Raw genomic sequence first — 22,619 nt, 5'->3', positions numbered from 1 at the left:
TTGCAAACTCGATTTGCTGAACTAAGACCGATCTGTTATCTCGTTGAAGAATATGCCAAAAAGCCCTATAAAATAAAGGATTTGTACACAACTACCATGAGAAACGACGAAAAATATTTTTCGCATATAAAGAATACAACAGATTATTTTAAATTTTCAAGCGCAAAGACACGAAGATTTTTCTTCCGCCTCAAGATGGATTATTTCGTTTCCTTTCCGTCGTTTTTCTCTCGCTATTGCCAGCCATAACGTGGGTATCATTTCCGCGAGAGTAGGTATCCATTGAAAATCGTCGTGTGGAAAATATGATACGTAAGGAATCGAATGTGTGCATGTTAAATTTTCGGACTTTGCACTGTCAAAACGTATGACAAACCGTACTTCAATCTTCTATTTACATTAGAGAATCCCAGAAATTTCTCTCCATTTACGTATGAATTTTACGAATCCAACTGTAATGAAAATATTAAAATACCAGAGAACATACAGTGACTCGTGAAAGCATTTGAACACTTACAGAAACTCTTTAAATGTGTAACCTCTACATATACTCGTATTTTCAGATTAATTTCATATTTTACCAATGTAATCACGGTAGGCGTGTCTTATTACAGCGTGAATGAAATTTCAAAGAGTAGATATTATCTACATCAAAAATTTCTGTAGTCCGAATAGCTTCGTGAGCGGTTATAATCGAATCCCTACATTGAATTTTCAGGATGTTTATCATTAAAAATACAACAGTGCTTTGATGAAATGAATGAAAGGATGTTTGAGTGTAGCGTTTCATGTATAACTGCTAAGCTCGTTTACATGGTGCATTCAAATATTCCTTCCGTTCCTGACCTGGCTGTCGCTCTACAGCTCGACAATCCCTCCGTGTTCGAAAATTACGTTGAAATACAATGCATTCCTACGAGCTGCATGCTCTCCGGCATCTCTAGTTTGTGAACAATTTTCAAATACCGCACGGTCATGTTTGTGAAACTACCTAAATAAATTTACCATAAGATATATATAGCAATTGAAGCATGGCTTTTAGATTTTTGATCTTTCAAAACCATGTTAAAGTTAATTAGTGTACACAAGGTACCAAACACTTATTGCTCGATAATTGAAAACGTTTATCTTCTAAATTAAGATACACATCATACATAAATTAAGTTTATTTTAAACCTCATTGTTGAATGACAAGTAACGGCGAGAAACTTATTTTTTATTTATCTTTAAGATTCAAGCCTTAGTTTAAAGTTTTAATTAAGCCTTACATTTAAATCTCAGTTTCAAGCCTTCCTTTTAACTCAAAGTTTTAAGTTGTGTTGTTAGTCTGAAGCCTTAATTTTAGTATATTGTGAAGATCGATATATTTAATCGATATATCTATCCACAGAAGCAAATTTTTTATGGACTTTTTGCTCTTTTCGTTGGTCTTTTGTTTTTCTCATTGAGCATAATGTATCTCTTTGAGTCATTCATAAATGGTGTTGCAAGTTTCTAAAGCAGAAGTATCAAATTCTATGCTTCGTTTGTGATTTTCATTGATTCAAACCGCTGCTAAATATATTGATGCCGCATGTAACACAAAAATGATAAATAAATCAGATGAACCTCAAAACGTTGCACACGAAAAAGCATCTTATGCCACGTCTATTCTGTACCACGTCTGTGGTGATACGAAGTCTCGTAAGATGTCAGGTTTGTTCTGTACTTCACGTGTTATGATTTTACCTAACATAACCTAATAATAATCGCAGTTTAGATTTGTAGAAAATGGCAAGTCGTTTAAACATTTTATTAACATTTGTACGTGGTTATCGACAGCATTCAAAAGCATGGCTTAATGATGCTGTCACATATGAGAAAGTTAAATATTATCCAGTGTAAGAAAAAAGATTCTATTATGTTTTATATATATGAATATATTTTTTATCTATGAATATATCATGTTTTACTTGTGTTTATAAATTGTTGGTGAAAAATTATTTTCTGTTTCAGTAAAAAAGATCATGTAGATCCTCCAATTATACCATCAAAAGTTTTAATGATTCACAGAGTAAAACCTTGGAAGGGCAATCCTTATTGGGAAAAAGATATACTTACAGATTTAGGATTTGAAGAGAGAGTAATAAATTAAACTTAAATTTATATTTTAACTCTAAATTGATTTATGGCTTTCTTCAATTTTGTTTGTGTTCCATATCTTTGCAGAAAAGAGATCCAGTATTCGTAAAGAATACGCCAGAAATGTGTGCTATGCTTTGGAGAGTAAAACATCTAGTAAAAATTGTCCCAGTAAAATTACCCAAAAACTTACCAAATACAGTCGATGATTTAACAGAATATTATGTACACGAAAATGGAACAGTTTACAATACTGCAAAACTTGACCCTGTACGTTACCAAGCCACCATGGAATTTAAGAATTCTATAAAAAAGATGAATCATTATACTATCCGGGAACAGCTAAGGCGAAAATGGATAAAAGGAATTCTTATATAATATAATAAATATCATATGTATAGGAAATAGAGAAACAGCCATTGAATAAATAATACACTTTATTTATATAGGCAATCATAACAGCGCTTATTATATATTAATTTTTAAATAGTGTTCAAATTTCTTAAAAATGATTAAAAGTTTTTATGTCTTATGAATAATATTTTATTATTAATATTTTACAACCACATACATTAATAATTATGTATTATTATAAAAAATCTCATTGAAATTTATGTCCCTGTAAAATTTTGAAACTTATTCGCATATTATAAAATAAAGAAAATAAGAAAATTATTACTCTTTGCTAAAAACATTAATCATTTGATCATTTAGGAAATCAGGTAATGATCAAATGTGATATTGATATGTTTCATATAAAAAATATTTTTAATCCTAATTTAATAAATTAAGTAAATCTTTTTAGGGATTAAATATTTTCAGAACTAAAGTACTTATAAAATTTGTTCAAATCTACTATATTAATATTTGCAATAAAAAATTATTGCTTCTTAAGAACAACAAAATATTTTAAATTTAATAATATATCAATAAATAAAAGTTTAATAATCAATATTATTATCAAATAGATTTTATTTATTTATATAAATTTTACAAAAATTTTTTAATTTGTATAAACATATTTATTTGGACATATTCTATAGATCTTGATTATTTAATTTTGTCTTTAATTTTGTCTTATTCTGCCTTCTCAATATCACGTTTAAGTCGATTACTAATATCAATTAAAGTAAATTCATATTTATTAATTAATATTTATATATTACATGTATAAACTATTTTATAAACAATTTGGTGTAAGTACCCTGAACGTTGCGCCAAAAAGAAGTTTAGTCTAGGAAATATTTGATCCCTTTATTTGGCAAATATGATATAAGACAAATATTTTAATTTTTCTCTTACCATAAGATACATACATATGCCAATCTTATGTACATTTATACGTTCCTCGATTCATGCGAACGTTGTTAACTTCTTCAAGGTGATTTATAAGAGTTAAAAATAAGTGCATAATTCGAAAAATGTCAGCGATGGATGATATTCTTGAAAGTTGGGAAGAAATTGAAGAATCAGAGGTGAATTGTTTTTTACGTAATATTTGAGATCGTGTTATTTAAACTTCATTTGATAATGAAATAATTATCTTAACCTATACTATGGCAGACGTACCTAAAATGTTAATTTTAAGTTCATTATTGTCAATAATACGAACTTGCATATTGCTACCACGAAAATAGATTATCTTTGCGAATTATATTTATATAAAACTACTTACTGTTAAATAAATAAGTATCCATGTGGTTAATGATAATAGTGAAAATAAAAATGTATTTTACTTGAAAATATATATTTTTGATTGAATTAAAGTATGTTACTTTCAAATACTGATATATCTATTAATTTTATAGATATGTAAAATGTAGAACATTAAATATTTTAGACTTCTATCTTCTAAATAGATCATTACTGAAATATACATAGAACAAAAGCACTGATACAATACATAGTTCAATGCTCAAGTTTGTAAGTATTAGAAAAATGTATTAAGGAATTTATATAGGTCTTCATTCACAATATCTGTCTTATTTAAATATGAAAACAAAATTACATGAAGAAAGTAAATAATATATGATATATTCATAAAAGTATTACAAAAATCTAAATTCAAACAGAATACTTACAAAATAAGACAGTATTAATAGTTTAAATATTTGTACACTGAATTGCATATTGTGTTAATACTTTTGTTCAATACTGTTGTATCAAGTAACATTATTTTATTGAATACTTCTATATATTAATAATAGTCAAATTAAGTAATATTCAATAAATTTTAGGTACTTGATAAAAAATTAGATGCCCTTCAGTTGAATGCAGTAGAAGCATTAGAAGAAATAGAATCTTCTAGGTAGGTTTAGAAACATCAAATATATATATGAAAATATATATAAATTTAAAAAGAATAGAAACCTGGAATTTAGAATTATCAGGTGTTAAATATTGGGTTGAATGAAAAGTTATTGAATTTGCTGTAGAATATCGTTATAACATTATTATGTAATTCATTAGTCATTATCCTTTTATTTTTTATAACCTTATCTAATACATGTTCTATGCTTGAAGTTATATCTTGATTTATTCAGTTATTCTTTTGTTATAAAAATCATTAAAAAATGTTTCAAATTCATATTCGATACTTATTACTTTATGAGTTTCAGAAGGGCACTACAATTATATATACAAAAAAGAACATTCGTGAAATATATGGAGAATGTATTATTAAGATTTGAATCTATCAAATATGATTTCAAAAATATCAATCAGGAGATTTTGATATATATGATGCACCATTATTGGAGAAACTAAAATTAATAAAGATGATTTATAGATGACAAAGATTGTAAATAATCTTATATTAAGATCATAAATAAACTTATAATGAAATTTTAATGTTCCAAATATGTATTGTTGAAATGCTTTTGGAATGATTATGAACTCTGTATATACTTTCCGTATTCGCTATGTGAAAGAAAAAAAAGACAAAGTAAACTATGTAACAAAATATACATTGAAAATTCTACAGTAATGGAAATTATTTTTTCAATAGTCACATATAGCGAAAGGCAAATATTTCATGACAATGCTTGAAAAAGATAGTACTACAAACCAATTGAAAACAAAACACTTGATCAGGAAATACACACAGGAAATAATCTATTACAAATTTTTGTAAACAAATTAAAGACTTTGAAATAAGTTATTAATAATTGACATAAGTAAGTGAATACCTGGAGAAAAAGCACTGGAGAAGCAAGGGTTAATAGGAAAGAAATCGTGTTTTATTAAGATTACTTGTTTACATGTGATGAATTTAGAACTCAGAAAAATAGTAAAAAGAATGAAGCTAGGAAATTATACTCCAATGCTCCATATTCGTTGAACATAGTGTCATTTGGTTGCCATTCATTCAGATTGTTGCAAAATCTAGGTGGGAAAGGAATGAGATTCTTATAGAGAAGGAATCAAAAGTCTGTGGAATATTGGGGAGCATAATAGAAAATATCAGAGATTATATCATTGATTGAACAATTCAATTTGTATAGAAATAATACAATGCTATATATAACAGAAAAAGTGGAAACTTTCCACTCAACCCAATATATAAAGTAATATATAATTCTATGGATAAAAAACTGCTAGCATGAAAGCACTAATATCATAGAAAGATATTTGCAATGCCCAATTTTAATTTACAATTATTACTTAATTGCTTGATGTGAAGTATTACAAATGAAAAAATGTTAACAGTATAAAAATAGTTATAGCTTAATATATCATTTTGTAATGCCTTAGCTTCAAAACCAGTCACAATACGAGTACCAGGATGATAATGTTAGGGGAAGATGGTATGCGATCTCAATATGTACCTCCAAAGCCAACAGTAAAAATATTGAAAAGACCTACAAGAGATTCACAAGGTAGTGGTGACGGACCATTAGTGAATGGGGATAAACCAAAACAACCTATTAAATCTTTAAAACAGGTATATTTTCATTATTTTAACATGAAAAGTGTTACAAAAATTGTACAATTAAAAATTTTTTAGAGGGAACAAGAGTACGCTGAAGCAAGAAAAAGAATTTTAGGCGAAGAGAAAAGTCCAGAAGAAAAATTAATGCAAGAAATAAATAAAATTCAACCAAAACCAACAACTGCAAGTAGCAGTGGGCTACCAAATAATGTTCTTCGTATGCCTATTGGACCAGATGGAACACGGGGATTTAATGTACGCAGGTAGCGCGTCTTCCAGGGTTCAGTTCTTTCCACCCATCCTTTTCCTCCTCTTCCTTCACCTTAACATAGGGAAGAGAGGCAGCTATGAGGCTGATGGCAGAAAACAAACTAATCTTTCTGACCAAATATGAGCACAATGCTCTTACAATTTTGAATGGAGCATAATAAGAACTGTGCTGCAGGACACTGCTATAGACAGATTATATACATAAAAAGACCAAGGCTATAAATTGGCGAAGTTAAGTCATTATAGAACTGATAATATTTTTTCCTGGTATAATATTACCAGTTTTGTTAATATCTACCATATTTAACAAAAACATTTAATTGAATTAATTGAAATCTATAACTGTCATTCTAAAAACATTAAAATGGAATATCTAGTTGCGATATGATATAAAATAAATTATTTTGCTTTTTACAATTGTACATGCTTTTCAAAATATTGAAACTAATTGTATAATAAAAGATTTCTCTTTATATCTCTATTCGTTACACTTGACTAGTTATTTGTTTTCTAATTATATACATATATACATATATAATTTTATTTTCTTTCCATTTTATAAATGGGGTGTTATTATAATAAACAGAAAACATGTAATTTTATAAATATATAATTTTCTAATTTTTAAATATATATTTTTATGAAACAGTTAATTTTACCAGAAATTTTTCAGATATTTACTACACTTTTTATTACTTTTACCATGTAAAAAAGTAATAAATATCAACAACACATAGTAATATTCATTACTGTCATATTGTCATACAGAATAGTCCAGCTAAATGGAATCACCTAAATCTGTCTTATTTATTGTTGTATCAAAAACTTATTAGGACAAAGGTATAGTATTTCAAGGTCCACATACTACATACGAGGCTGAAAATAGTTTTTTCTCATGGTCACTTTTGTTTTTACGAGATTTCAAGGTCATTAGCATGTTTTTTTAATAGAATCTTATATTTATTCTTCAATATCTTTGTAGAGTGTGAAAAAATAAATTCAACGACCTCTATAACCACATCTTTCCCGACATATCATTTCAAGATATTTAGGTCTGAAGTATGTAACATTTTCGTGGATATTTCATAAAGTCGCGGGAGGCCTTACGGAGAGGTTATGTTTATATTAAAGCATTGTTGCCAGATTTATTTTCACTATGGTTTGTACTATGTTTGTACTTAAACTAGATTGTGAATAAATAGTGTAGTTGGTAGTCATGAAATTAATATGGTGGTTGAGAACGCGTGCTAAGTGTGGGTAGTTCGACTGATAACAGAAAAGTATATTTTTCTCATTTTAAATAAATAAATAAATTAATACGAAAAAAAATTCTGCTCTATATATAAATTTTATGTAATACGCATTCTGAAAATATGGCAGAATCAGTTGGACCAATACTTCATGTAATTGTCGTTGGATTTCATCATAAAAAAGGATGTCAAGTAAGTCACTTGCTATTTTAGTTAAAAAGGCTTAGTAATCTTGTCTTTTGAGACATTGTATTATGTATTTTTCATGATAAAATCCTATTTGGTGTATTGTAATGTTTAAATCTTGTCATTTTTTTATATGTAATATATTATAATCGTATTTTTACTAAATAATGTTTCAAAATTAATTAACTATAAACATTTTTACATTTATAATATCTATAAATGATATTATATGTTATTATTAGGTAGAGTATTCATTTCCTCCCTTGGTGTCTGGAGCTCCGAATGAATGTCCATTAGGTTGGAAATATTTACCAACCCTTGCTTTACCAGATGGATCTCATAATTATGACGAAGATACAGTTTTCTTTCATTTACCTAGTTTGAATAATCCAAAACGTACAATATATGGCATTTCATGTTTTAGACAAATTCCTGTTGAGGTAATTAAAACATTAAATATTTTATTTTCTATATGTCTTAAACTTGTTTTATTTGTTTTGGTAGATTGCTCTGGTGGCAATCACAAGTGTAGTAAAAATCTTAAATTGAAGCAAAAATGAGTTCCAATAGAGAATAATAACAACTGTAATAATATCTTTTTTTTTACAAGCTTAATGATGTTCAAATGTCAAACTTCGATACATTTTGTTGCATGTTGTGTAATTTTCGAGAAAAATAGTTTTGAAAATAAAACTTATGTAATTAAATAAATCTGCAATATTATAATCAATTTTATGATGCTAATAGGAAAATTTATCAGTATGTTTTATCAATATATTGTCTTTTACCAATATATATTTTTCTTTTATAAATATACAAAATCAGTTTTGTCCTGATTGGTAAAAGACAAATATATTGTTAAAACATACTTAATCAATCTTAATTTTATATAATTACATAGTATTTCAAAGTTACAAAAATATTTCGGAAACTCAATAATTCAGAAGATATTATCTACAAAATTTGTTAACATTTGATTTTGATACATTTAACTACCAAAAGACTTTAGTTATATATATATATATGTATATGTATATATATATAAACATGTGTTTTTTTTTAGTATTGGCAAATACTTTTAATATCAAAAAATTTAAGTAATTTCTTATTTTACAGTTCTCCAAATGAAATTTTGTTTTTAAAAGTTTGAGAAAAGCATCATTACATTTACTTAAACTCTCTTCTACAACATGTCAATTTCTTGCATGTGGTTCATTTGGAAGTTAGCATCACAATAAACCATTAAACATCATCTAATGTGCAAATTCAGGTAGGAGGACAAACAATTCTATGGCTAGTTGATGGTTATATATGTCAATATTATTTATATATCAACTGCATTGTAAATGAATGTCTAAAGTTTGATTCCATAAAAAAGTATGCAGTAAAATATCTGTACTACAATATAAAATTTTAAGCTTTTTTTCTCGAAAACTATACAACTGATAAAGAGAGTTTTCCCTTACCTCTTCTTTTATAAAAGAACCACATTCTTGTCAATTATGTTGTATATATTTGCTATACCGTGTATCTTTATATTATGAAAAATGATACCATTTAAACATTTATGTATTTTCAGAAATTAAAAAATCGTACATCTGATATAACAAGAGGTACAGTTCAAAAATCTGTGTGTGTATTAAGCACTTTACCATTATATGGTCATATTCAAGTAAAAATGGCATTGATAACACATGCCTATTTTGAAGAAGGTGACTTTAGTAAAGTATCATTATTGGAAGATACTTATCATCACCTTAATTCTTGTATGAGTTGTGAGAGTCAAATACCACCACAAATCTTTGTTGGTAACTACTTTTTTTGTTTTCAATCGTCAACAAATATCATCAGAATCAAAATTATTTCATTCAAACATTTTCAATTCAAATGAAGATAGCTTGAATAAATATTTCATATTAAAAAAATTTATATTTATAGGATTATCTGCAAGAGATTTTATATTGCAGTTTCGCCATAAAGTTCTTTTATTGTTTAAACTACTTCTACTAGAAAAAAAAATAGTTTTTTATCAATCACCAGTTCAACCATTATGCGCTACAATATTAACATTACTTTCATTGTATCCTGGCATGATAGAACACGGTTTACAACAAGCTGCATGTGTCAGGTAGTATATTTAACATGAAAAGAGAAAAGAGCTACTTTCCTTTAATTATATTATTTTCATGAGTTATATTTCATTGTTTTTTTAGACCATCCAGACCCATGTCTCCTATTCCTACATTTGATGAGGAAGAAATATCAATAAATAACATTGATAACAATCTATCTTCTACAAATTGTGTCAAAGAAAGCATATCTGATAGAATGGCAGTGCATATTAATGGTAATTCAGATAGGAATTCATTATGCATAAATGATAATAAAGATATTGAAACTATGGAAGGTAAATGTATGGATGAATTTAAAAATATAACAGTACAAAAAAATAATAATGAAAATGAAAATTTAAATATGAAAGTTATTGAAGTTGAATCAGCACAAGAATGTACCAAATCTTATGCAGAAGAAAATAATTCTATATATTCTTCAAAGCCAAATGACAATATACACAGGGTACAGAGTATACATACAATTACATTAAGTACAACAGACACTGATAATACACTGCCACGTGATACAAGTAACGATGCACTTTCGGACGCACGTTTGACAAATAATATTACTCAAATTGCTCATATAAATCCGGAACTGTGTGGTTTACCCTTAAACATATTTACAAAGGTATGAGGATATAGATCAATAATCTACATTATATGTAAAATATGATAAATTGTTAATAATCTATTAATATCTTTAAGGGTTATCTATGTTTGCCATACCTGTCTTTACCATATTTAGATCTTTTGGCAGATATTAATGTCAGAGGATATATAGTGGGTGCAACAAATGTTTTATTTAAACAAAAAAAACAACTTATTGATGTATTAGTAGAGGTAAATTTTAAATGGAGTATTTTGTTTCGAAAAAAGATATAGTACTAGTGACAATCTGCTTTATTAAAACGTGTTAAGGTTGAAAATACGAGGATAGAAACAAGCGATCCAGAATTAAGAAGGCAATTACATCTTACAACTGAGGATCTGAGATTTGCGGATTACATAGTCAGACATGTAGCAGAGCCACGCAAAGATATATTTTTGGATGGTGTAGGATGGGAAGGTGGAGACGAATGGATTAGAACTCAATTTCGAGTTTACTTATTGAGCATGTTGAGAACATCTATGCAGCAAGATACTCGTCAATCTGATCATTACAATTCTGCATTTATAGCTGCTTGGCGCTCGACGAATAATTATAAGATATGGAGTAATTCTAATAAGTCAGAAATTAATAATATAGAACCAGGTCATCCATTTGCAGGACAATTATCAGTGCAAGATATGAAATTACGATTATCACAGTAAGTATCTAATAATCGCGGTAATAAAAAATGGGATAATAAATATATAGAACTGAAGTAATACATTCATTCTAGTACAATGCAAAATACAGAAAGTGGTAGAAAATTAAATCAAGCAATGGCATCAACTGGAAGAGCGGTTGCAACAACTGGGAAAGCAGTAGGTAAGTCCATTTATGCATACAGATCTTTCCATTTAAGATAACAATAAGAAATATCTCCATATAATATAAGAATATATTTGAGGAAGGAATTGTGATCCTTTTTTATTTTTTTAAATAAAACTATGTAAAAAGATTTACAAATTTTTACAAAATTTTTCAAATGAGGGTTCAATAAATTTTATTATTATGTAAAAAGACTAAATATCCTATGACGTTTTTATTAACAATCCATTCATAAATTTTTACAAAATTTTTCAAATGAGGATTCAACAAATTTTATTATTATATGAAAAACTAAATTATTTATGTTTTATTATTAACTCATAAATTTCTATAAGGTCATATTTACCATTACATAAGAATCTAAATTCGTAAAATTAAAAATATTACTGGCAATGCTGATGGATAAGTTGTAACATTTTTTATTATTGAACTAATAACTTATTAATCGACATAAAAATATATGTCGATTTCGCGGTCATCAAATTTTTAAGATTTTTAAACATTTGATTTTTACCATTTCGATCTTCCTATAGCTAGAATTAACGAACGTTAGCGTATTTACTAGGGGCTGATCATAATGCAAGGCCCTATCCTAAATACATGTGTAATTGAATTGATGGCAGTGGTAGGATTACAGTATTTCTTAAGACAATTGTAGCAGCTATATTGATTATTATATATCATTATTATAATACTATACAATAAAATAGTCAATGTTATGTTTAATATTCGTTTACAATTTAATAATCAGAATTATCTCGTTATTTCAATCTAAAGTAAAATTTCAATTTCTAACTAATGAAAACGCACGAGTAGTACGACAGAATTCGATTCGATTGATGCAATCAGAACTGGCAGAAGAGTATCAATCGAATTGCAAGGAACCTCGTGCATTAATTTCGAAGACAAGGACTTCTTTTTTGTTTGTGTTTCAATTAAATATTTAAAGAAAAGATATATCCGTAGTAATAAATTTTATTTCAACTTTTGCATAATGTATATTATGATTTATACTATACATATTATTTCTGTTTTATATATATATATATTTCTTTTTCTTCCATGCTTTTGTCTATTCATTTCTGCACTCACTTTTTTAGTTTCTTTTTATTCGTTTATTTCTTTTTGCTGTGTCTGTTTTTCTCCATTCGTAACTCTCATTCTTCTTCTTCTCGTATCTTTACCTCAAACGTTCCAGGATTCTTAAATGAATTTGAAGCAATATAGGAATTGTTTATTTTTAGTACTTTTAAGAATGTTAAACAATTTTCAGGAGTAATTGATTGCTATTGAAGACGTATACAAAATTTGTTAAATACTTGTTAAGCCGTTAATAAATTTGCATGAGAAAGGTGATATACCCTGAAAGAAAAGGTTATAAATGAAATCTTTTCGGAAAGAAAAAGGTTATAACTGATTGTAAATTTATTTATACAATAACCTTCTTCCCTTTCCAATTTTTTATTTGTGAATATAATTTAAGAAATAATATTCATATTATCAATGCTAGCTATGTAAAGATCTAGATTACATTAATCGTAAAGAAATTTCTCAAGAAATACTTTAAACCAGCCCCGTTTTCGATAATCACCGACCGATACAAAAATATTATGATTTGCACATTAATCACAATTACGATCAGTCTGATCTTAATAATTTCTAAGAATTATTAATATTTATATATTAAAATGGAGAGAAATGCCGTTTCTATTAAAACGTATTGAAATATTTGATTAAAACATTTCATTAACAAAAGTTATAATTTTCGCTGAATCATCGAAATTCCATTTCCAAGACTCTGTAACGAAACATCGAATGCATGTCGTGAAAACATTGTTAAAAGACAACGAATTCTTTTTTTAAATAAGTGTCTACCATTTATCTGCAAAGATTGATATTCTGCGAAATCTTTTATCATCGAGTTTTACATGTAATGCGTCTACGGTTCCAAAGAATATTAAATCCATCACCCGTAACAAACTTCATGTTTATTTTTCAAGCATTACTTAAGTTGTAAATACATCGCTTGAAATTGAGTCTTTTACTACAATAGAGGTACGGGAAATACCGAATCCAGTATTTTATATCGCAGACTGCGGGTTCACATTAATATTGTAATGTAAAAAAATAAAATAAAATTTAAATCCATACGAAATTGTAAAATCACAATCATAACTCAATGTTATTGCATGAAATGTGGCAAAGATTATTTTCAAGGCTGTCGTCTTTTTTTAATGACCGCTTTGCAAGTTACCACTGCTATTAAAGGACATGACAAAAGTTACTGCATGAGACGATGACATCATCCGCATCTTCCAAAATGGAATGGAAAATATACGACATATGAATACTAAGAACAAACGATACATTTTTGAAATTCTTGAAACTCTCAACATTTGTCTGTAGAGATTGTACCACTTGAATTGTTAGATCATATTCATTATATATCTTTTGCATCAATGGTTATAGGAAAAACCTGTTCAGAAGGGTAATAGACTATTCAAAGCTGCACACAAGATGATACAACAGGAAAGAAATTCCTCTCAGGATCATTTTTTGAGAAATCTCAATTCTTCAGATAAATTAAAAGATAGTTGTCTTATTTGTTAGGTGGTGCACTGTCACAAGCTAAAGGAGCTTTCTCTAACTGGTGGAGTACATTAACGACAGTTCAACCAGTAGAGGAAGGAAAGGCTGCTGACAATCAAACCTCAACCATACATCAAACACTTTCAAATATAACTAATAAAACTGCTGTTGAAAGCGAAGAAATTAATGTATCTACTAGTAATACAAATTTCGGGATGGTTGCGGATTAATACGAAACGATATACAAATTCCAGTTATTTGTTAAAATGATTATGAAGTTAACATTTTTTTCGAAACGCATAAGGAATCATCTCGAAGTGACTATTAAAAATTAATAGGAAGAGTTTGTATTTTCTTTAACAGAAGTCATCCACATTAGTGGGTGAAAGATCGCTCTTGAAATTATTTAGTCCAATACCTTGAGGTTTAGTAGACATAGAGAAATAGTGAAAATAGACAAATTTGGTAATAAAATCTGAAAAAGGACATTTTTTTCTTAATAATATATAGAAAATTATTACATTTTCATTAACTTCGCTCGTTAAACACTGATCCACAGCTGAGAAAAAGTCAATACGCGTGAATTAACTTCCAAAATATAAAACTCGTACATGTAAGAATTTTGCAATTCACTTCGGGATGACCCTTTGCTAAATGAAAAAGTCTGAGATCGGAGCCTCCATATCTAATAGACAGGAGTAACATGAGGAATCATCGAGGGTGCCTTAGCGGAGTTGTATAGGTTGCAGTTGGCTAGCCGACAAAGTACGAATGAGGCGGGTTCGATTTTTGCTGTCAGGACTCTCATTTTTTCTCGACTCCTACAAGAATGATAGTACATCTACTATCTCTAAATAAATATGGTAGAATAAAAGTAATTTATTCATACTATGCAAATAGCATGTATGTAAAACAGAGAAGTTAGCTACTTCTCAGAAATAGATCATGTAAGAAAAAGTATAATTCACAAACCACATAGTATAAGTACTTGTAATAAAATTTTGAATAATAGAATGTATCAATGTGATAAATGTGCTGAAGAAAGGTATAATGTATATTTTTATGTTAATATTTCGTTTTATTAGCTCGTTAATTATTTTCTTCTCATGATTGTTATGATCTTTCTAATCGAGTAATAGTGACCTTATTAAATAAATATAAATTATTTTGCAACAATATTTATTTTTATTCATGCGGTAAGATATATTTTATTGACAAGTACCTGGACCTTTATTTCGTGTGTGTATGCGTGTGTAGTAATATATAAAAATGATAGAGAGAGAGAGAGAGAGAGGCAAAATGGAAGAAAGTATTTAAATATCCAATTGAAATCGATATTATTTCAATAATATTATAATTATGATATTGTTTTAAAATATTTCAATACACATTATATTTTTCTTCTTTTTTTTCGAAAGGTCGACCACATTTTATTTAACCATATTTTAGTGGCTAGCTTCAGAAATAATAACATAAAGAAATTAAAATAAGATGCTCTGTACATATATTTTATACTTTTTACGCAGATTACCATTTTTGTTTTAAAATATAAAAAGTTTTATTTCATTTTAAGAATAAAACGTTAGAAATTCACTACAAAATATAAAACGCGCGTTAATCTTATACATCTTATTAAACTAGAAAAATCAAGATATGTGTAATAGTGGTAATCTTTTTCTATGCAAAAATGTTTAATCAATTTAATGATTTTTATAATCTCGAAACCAAAAACAGTAATGTATTATTTATAATATACTGCTGTATCTGTATAAATTATATACGGAATATAAAGAACCTAAATTCCACGCTTATAACAAATATATAGAATATTTACATTGTGTTAGATTAATAGATAAGCAGTCAACAATGTATGTATTTAAGTAAGATAGGAAATTCATTAGAAATCTGTTTAACTAGTTAACTAATTATACCACAATATTTTAACAAATTAATTCAAGCGTTTAAAACAATTTTTTACAATTAGAAATATTTGCCAATTGAGTTTAAATAGTAATAGCGAGATATAAAATATTTAAGTAAAACTGCATTGCCTATTAGTAAACTTCATATAATTCTAAATATCCATTACAATTTTGTTACAGAAGTTGCAAAAAGTTATTGATGATGGATGTATGTGCGCAAATTGGTTATAACGATAAGTAAATTGGCAATTGTGAAATTTTGTTTACAATTATCAGAATTTCGCATCAACACAGAAATATGATAAACAATAATAATTACTTTTATTTATGTATACGTGCCAAATTTCCTGGCACAAGGTTTATAATTTGTAATAGGAAAAAAGTGAGTTATGCGATATTTATTAGTATAAGAAATCTTTTTTGTATGTATGTATTTAGCTTTCACACTATAAAACTGTATTGTACTAGTCACCGCATATATGAGTGTATGTATGTATTATGTGTTACACGCATAATATGATAAAATCTATTGTATTTTACACCAATTATAAATGATGACGTTTTGTTTGTGTATATACATAGATATCTATAATGTGTAAAGTAAAAACTTCGTTAATTTTTATTTAGTTATTTATTCATAAAACAGGGTTCCCCAGATGTGATAGTATTTGCATTTTATTTAGTCTAATATTTAGTTACATCTTATTTCCTTAATGTATTATATGTGCCATATATTTATTATTTTATTTTTTGTTCTTTATACAAATTTTAATTCATTGAAATCTTTATTAATATTAAAGCTAAGAAGAGATTACATACATATTATTTGATATTAATTAAAAATGATGTACTGTATAAATGTTAGAACGAATGAGTGAGAAAGTATAAAGTTTGTTAATTTGTAATATTTACCTCAAATGGCTGGTAAATTGTGTATTGTACGAGAAATTATTATATAAACCAGATGTCTGATATCGAACGTTGCCCTGGCCTTTTATTCGATTAATTCGATCCAAAAAATTGTGGATATAAAATACCACGTAAATATATCCTCGAATTTCTTATATTCTAAGAGCAAACGGGAGAAATATTTTTTTATTTAACTAGAAAGATAGCATCTTCAACTTTAAGTACTTCTTGTTAACATTTTCATCGTGTTAAAATTTTTTGTAAATAATTTCCAGATTTACAGCTTTTTAGGTGACATTTCATCTTTTTATATTTAGAAATACAAATCATTTATAAAAGATAAAATATATATGAGTAAATGAGTAATAATTCGTTTGAAAAATAGCCCGATAATAAGCCATTAAATATCATCTTTCGATTAATCCAGGCAAGAGTTAATATTTTACAACTGATCAATCATGAAACGTTCAGACGTAGTCAATACTAGCAATTCAATTCATAGAGAATTCTTAGTAGAAAAAAATGTATATATATGATCTTACTTAATGATGAATTTTCTGAACATTAATTTACCTGATAGGGTACTGTTACTAGATTTAATACTCCATAATGTCTATCTATAAAACGATACAAAATAGTTGATGGTAAGAGGTTAATTGTAAGAGGTTGTAGTAATATATTCCAAATCCATTTATAACAGGCCATAGTACGCTAGAAATATATACAACAAATAGTTTGATAAGTGAAAGTTTACATTGCATTGTTGCAGAAGAAGAAACTTTTGAAAATCTGTTGTAGCTTAAACGTAATGACTTGAACAATCATGTGTGTAATAATTGAATAATAATTAACGATGATTATTAGTTTACAAGTCAAAAACTCGAGAGTTATAAAATTGTACAATTTTACTTAATTGACACAATAAATGTTCAATTTTTTAAATAATTCGTTAATAAAACATTTTCAGAAATGAGTTCATTTACTCTTTTGAATACTCTATTTCAAATTGATCCCAATCGTTCAGGATACCTTATATACGGTATGTATGGAAATAACTTCGGAAATAAATTATACATGAAAATAATTTAAAAATTTCATGTAAACACATGTTTTATTTATTTAGCTCGCAACTTTTCTCATAATAATATAAAATAATGAAACGAATTTAATGTCATGTTAATTTACGAACAACATTATTGATTTCTTTCAGAATTTTCTTACATAGCCAGCATTTTCATACATACTTTTTATTGCGTCTTTATTCCGTTCACAGATTTAAAAAGTCCATCCTTCACTACTAATAAATTACATCATGATTTCTCTTTATAATAATCGTACGTAACAATAGACAATCGAGATAAGATAAAGTTCTAATTAAATTCTAAATGAATACTAATAAAACAGGACCATTGTACTTATTCGAACTTTATTTAAAAATACATAATAAAAAAACATCACTTAAAAATAGCAAATATTACTTTCAAATTTTTTTGAGACATTTTCGACTATAAAAAGATAAAGTTGCAGTTCAAATCAGACTGGAGTTGATCAGCATGCAGAATTACTCGTAATTAATAGATGATAATCTTCTAAAAATAATTTGAAATATGTTGGATTCAATCAGTCTATTATTAAACTTGCATTTCCTCGAGATTAACAAATGCATCTAATCAAATTTATTCTATTTTATAGAACTTTAAAAGAATATGCGAAGTTATCAAATGCTATTAAGAACTACACATAGATGCATTCAGAGTATATAGTTACGTGTGAAATTATTTTTAAAACAATAATTAATAGAAAGGGAACATCAACATCTATAAAAAGAAATATCGATCTAAGTAACATTTTAAGCGGATTGCAGGTTCAAAAACTTAATTATACAATTTGTTATATCCTTACGAAAAAATAAGATTAAGTATAATTAAATAATTCATATTGATAAAGGCTATCTTGTTATCGTTTCACCTACATACTAGATGTCGTTTATTTATATTTATATTCTTACATATGAATCATGTTTTACAGATAATTCTGTAGAATTTTAAATAAAAATGTGAATTGAGTTCATAAAGAAATACAATTATTTATATTCATCAAAGTTTTTACGAATCTTAATGTTATGGTTATGATCTTATGTATATTTCTAATGTATATTTTCGTGTATATCTATGTTAAAATGTAGGATTTCTTGTATCAAAGAATAAATCTTCGATATCAAAAAGACTAACACGCCATAGTACAATAATACTATAAATCATGATACTAGGACATAAATGGTAATTTGAAATGAGAATGAATCTGTATATATGTATATATACATAATTGATACAATTTCATTGTAAAAGATCAAATACACATATCGTTCTTTTATGAACATAATACGGCAGCGCATGCATAGGCATTCATATACATATATATCGTATTGCATGTGCTTAAGTACAATAGATTAATGAGTATGATGTGAATTCCATAAAAGAGATTGGACAATTTTTCTTATTCAGAGATAAACGAATAACTTTCTTGAATAAAATAATAAATTAAAAGGAAGGTAGATTATGGTCGTTCGAAATAATTTGTTTACGTATATTTTCATTAATTAGAAGACTAGTTAACGACAGCAGTGCCTACTATCCGAAAGTAGCTATGTAATAGGTAACGAAGAGAGCAGAGACGATCTGAGTGTGAACAGTGACTGGTCAGCCGATGTGCCGAATAAACATCGTAGTTCACCGATAATACCCGAAGTCGTAAGGTGGCGAAAGAGACTATTGATGCGAGTGAGACAGAGAAACTCGTGCGAGTGCCATGGTGAAGCGACGTCACTGTCGTTGAAATACGTGCAAAAGAAAATTGGAGTGATTTTAAGACGCTGATGGTTATTGTTCGCTGCAGTGACTTTTTTGTGATAAATCATCGTGTTAACAAGTGGCGCGTTGTTTCCGTATGTATAAGTGACAAAAGATAAACTTGCCGTAAGATTTCTGGAGGAAAAAACTAGTACGTATACTCTCTCGGAGTAGCAAGTAGTGCGATTATTACGTGTATGTGCCGGCGTCTAGAATATACGTTTGTGCTGTCGCGTAATCGGTGTTCTGATCATAACAACGATCTGCCGTGTTAGTTGCAAAGAGTATTCGCAACGTTTATGTTTTCTTACTTGTTACTATCCACATTAAAACTAGCTATGCAAGAAAGGGATAAATCGGTAACTGGCTGGTGGCAGCCATTTTCCAGATGAGTTTTCCCCTTTCTTTCGATAAGCAAAATGCGCTATGCCGTGAAAGAGAAAGAAAGAGGTAGTTAGTTAGAGCAAAAAGGAAAGAAACAAAAACTAAGTAGGAGGAAGAAACGGTGTTTTATTATGTTTTACAAGGTACGTTAAAAGACAGAGCATTTGTTAACTGACCACTAAAATTCATGAACACGACTCATACACTGTTTCACATCGATGAGCATGTAACCTTGTTGGTCAGTACGAAAAAGATAGAATTATCTAAGGAAGTAGCGTTGGAAAGAATAAGGGCAGGGAGGGGTGGAGAGGAAACAGTGTAATACGGACAATACAGAGATACCCTGTGGTACATTTATGAACAAATCTTTCATAAACATGTATCACGATCATTTCTGTGCTTTCGTAAGAATCGTCATGATGTCAAGTCTAGTTTCCAAGTAACCTACTCCTTTGAAATCTTTTAGCTCATTAAATACTATCTCACGAATTTGTTATGATAATGAATTTCTGTCGACCATATATGGTAACATACTAAAATTGTCAAACGAACATACTCAATGTGTTGTTGAAAAAATGCGAGGGGTGGCTCACTGATTTGATCGCGCGACAAAAATACTTCGTACTTCTTTATACTTCATTTCAAGTTTTAAGCTAACTGTTATGGCTATGATACAGGATTTCGCCGCACAACAGGTTCAATATCTTGTTTCGACTGATTCGATTCTCTCTTAACTTGTACAAATTTGTAGTCATTCTATAATATCGTACTGCTTATGCCGTAAATTTCTTTTATTTACAAGGTTTCATAACCTCTCCTTAATATTTAATGAAGACTCTTATCTACGTGAATTTCGATCATTTCAAAATATAATTACGATGAAATTTTGATGAATTATTTTATATTTTATTACGCCGTTTGACCAATCATCCCTCATTCAGATGTGTTCTTGTTTGCCTAACATATACTTGGGGTTAATATGGCAGTCATTTTTCTAACTGTTACTACTATATAGCAATATAGATTATTACTCAAGAAATTTATCACTGTAGAAAAAGAAAAATATGAGTCGTTTTACCTAAAAGATTATATTTAAATTGTGATTTTAGATTTTTGGAATGATATAGTATTGTTCTATACAGGTACATATGTTTATACTAAATTTTTGTATGAAATTTACACTTAAAATATTATCATAAAATTGGGAAATTAATTTATCTAAAAATCTCTAATGTTTTAGATAATTATTGCTATTAATTTCTTTTTGTAGTGATTCCAATTTTTAACTAACAATATTTTGTTGTGCATCTGATACCAACGCTCTGCCTATACCTTGAAAATAATTCATCTTTCAGTTGAATTTATTTAATAAAATTCAATAATATTATGTATATATAAGATAATGCATTAGAGTATCTGATTGAAATACAAAAGGGATATGGTATACAATTAATATTAAATAATATTAAAAGTTTTACCATTCTTTTCCCAAATATAGTTTTTATCAAAAATAAAATAAATGAAAATTGTTGAATTCAGTAATTATATGTCGATACATTACATTTAATTATTGGTACATTTACTTAAGCGTTATATAAAATAGTTTTTGCAAATATATTATATTTAAAGAGATAAGTCACAGAAATTTTATTGAATATAGAAATCTACAATTATTTTAATGTATTTGATATTGTGTGCAAAAAGTGTTGTGAAATTATTAATATAATATTTGCTCTCATTGGTGTAAGAAGACTCAACGAAGCTAGGAGTTTATTTAAAGATTGCAAGACAGATAAAAGTGCATCGAAAGTGCATATACCTGACAAATATATTTGTGATGTGATATAATAGAACAAATTGGATGTCAGTGTAATAATGTAGTGCCAACTTTACAGATGGATAAACAGGGATGACTGATAACTGTTGGAATTCTGGTGGTGGTAAGTTTTATAAATTTTATATTATGTGAGTACACATTTTTTAATCCAAGTTAGACGAACACCCTACTATATTGCATGAAGTTACTAGCATACTGAAATTGAAACATCTATTATTATATTATATTTCAGTAACAAGAAAATGACAAAAAAATATGATTACAAGTAAATTATAAAATTACACATTTTATTTATTATAATTTTACATTTTATCATTAAAATGTCAGTGGTAATCAGGATTCTGCAGAATACTGCTTTTAGAAAGCAGGAGATGATAAATATACTTTTGCAATTTACACTTTCTTTAATTTGATAAATAAAATAAAGTATTGTGCATAGAATATATACTATGATATATGATAATATACTATGAGTCCCACTGTTATTTTATTATACTACAATATAACTAGTAGGTTAACAATTTGCTATAAATATGTTTTAATAACCTATAAAGCATGGCAAGTCTTATTCTTTTATGTAATATATTATATTTGCTCGCAATATAAAAATGTTATATTAGATATTCACAAATTAAAAATTAATATTATTAATGTCATGTCATGGCTGATACTGTCATGATCTATACGTATATGTAGATGAAATTAATATGGCATGTTTATGATCATAAATGACATTAACAGTAAGCTTTATACACGACATAAATATAATTATACAATCTT

The 22,619-nt window shown here is 27.6% G+C and overlaps 5 protein-coding genes across 12 annotated transcripts in view; all 5 read left to right on the top strand.

The window, feature by feature from the left end:
- Positions 1 to 1,692: 1,692 nt before the first annotated feature.
- On the top strand, positions 1,693 to 2,580 carry LOC122565922 (39S ribosomal protein L30, mitochondrial). The gene is made up of 3 exons (XM_043722456.1): positions 1,693 to 1,880; positions 1,996 to 2,122; positions 2,209 to 2,580. The coding sequence occupies exons 1-3, from the start codon at positions 1,771 to 1,773 to the stop codon at positions 2,497 to 2,499; spliced, it is 528 nt and encodes a 175-aa protein (XP_043578391.1). The 5' UTR covers positions 1,693 to 1,770; the 3' UTR covers positions 2,500 to 2,580.
- Positions 2,581 to 3,176: 596 nt separating this feature from the next.
- On the top strand, positions 3,177 to 6,844 carry LOC122566299 (SUZ domain-containing protein 1). Of its 2 annotated transcripts, XM_043723391.1 has the most exons (4): positions 3,179 to 3,596; positions 4,359 to 4,429; positions 5,875 to 6,064; positions 6,128 to 6,842. In XM_043723391.1, exons 1-4 carry the CDS (start codon positions 3,543 to 3,545, stop codon positions 6,317 to 6,319), a joined length of 507 nt encoding a protein of 168 aa, XP_043579326.1. In that variant the 5' UTR covers positions 3,179 to 3,542; the 3' UTR covers positions 6,320 to 6,842. The 2 variants fall into 2 exon arrangements, with proteins under 2 accessions (XP_043579327.1, XP_043579326.1); XM_043723392.1 differs by lacking the exon at positions 4,359 to 4,429 and having other exon boundaries at positions 3,177 to 3,596; positions 6,128 to 6,844.
- Positions 6,845 to 6,995: 151 nt separating this feature from the next.
- On the top strand, positions 6,996 to 10,160 carry LOC122566180 (late secretory pathway protein AVL9 homolog). The gene is made up of 4 exons (XM_043723072.1): positions 6,996 to 7,764; positions 8,001 to 8,198; positions 9,338 to 9,566; positions 9,972 to 10,160. Exons 1-4 carry the CDS (start codon positions 7,696 to 7,698, stop codon positions 10,025 to 10,027), a joined length of 552 nt encoding a protein of 183 aa, XP_043579007.1. The 5' UTR covers positions 6,996 to 7,695; the 3' UTR covers positions 10,028 to 10,160.
- On the top strand, positions 10,087 to 14,168 carry LOC122566104 (late secretory pathway protein AVL9 homolog). The gene is made up of 6 exons (XM_043722849.1): positions 10,087 to 10,165; positions 10,241 to 10,503; positions 10,581 to 10,715; positions 10,794 to 11,182; positions 11,258 to 11,346; positions 13,960 to 14,168. Exons 1-6 carry the CDS (start codon positions 10,087 to 10,089, stop codon positions 14,166 to 14,168), a joined length of 1,164 nt encoding a protein of 387 aa, XP_043578784.1.
- Positions 14,169 to 19,214: 5,046 nt separating this feature from the next.
- Positions 19,215 to 22,619, top strand: part of LOC122566179 (serine/threonine-protein kinase tousled-like 2) — a 31,087-nt gene continuing 27,682 nt past the window's right edge. For 2 of the 7 annotated variants that reach the window (XM_043723061.1, XM_043723053.1), the window contains exons 1-2: positions 19,216 to 20,145; positions 21,754 to 21,942. In XM_043723061.1, the coding sequence (XP_043578996.1) occupies positions 21,912 to 21,942 (31 nt within the window). In that variant the 5' untranslated portion in view covers positions 19,216 to 20,145; positions 21,754 to 21,911. Of the gene's footprint in view, positions 20,146 to 20,203; positions 20,698 to 21,662; positions 21,943 to 22,619 lie in introns of those variants that run through there. The other 5 variants (XM_043723056.1, XM_043723054.1, XM_043723055.1 and 2 more) reach the window with 5 other exon arrangements.

The sequence above is a fragment of the Bombus pyrosoma genome, linkage group LG3, assembly GCF_014825855.1.
Source record: "Bombus pyrosoma isolate SC7728 linkage group LG3, ASM1482585v1, whole genome shotgun sequence".
Taxonomy (NCBI): Eukaryota; Metazoa; Arthropoda; class Insecta; order Hymenoptera; family Apidae; genus Bombus; species Bombus pyrosoma.
Note: the sequence above shows the minus strand (reverse complement) of the source record. Positions and strands in the feature narration are given on the sequence as shown.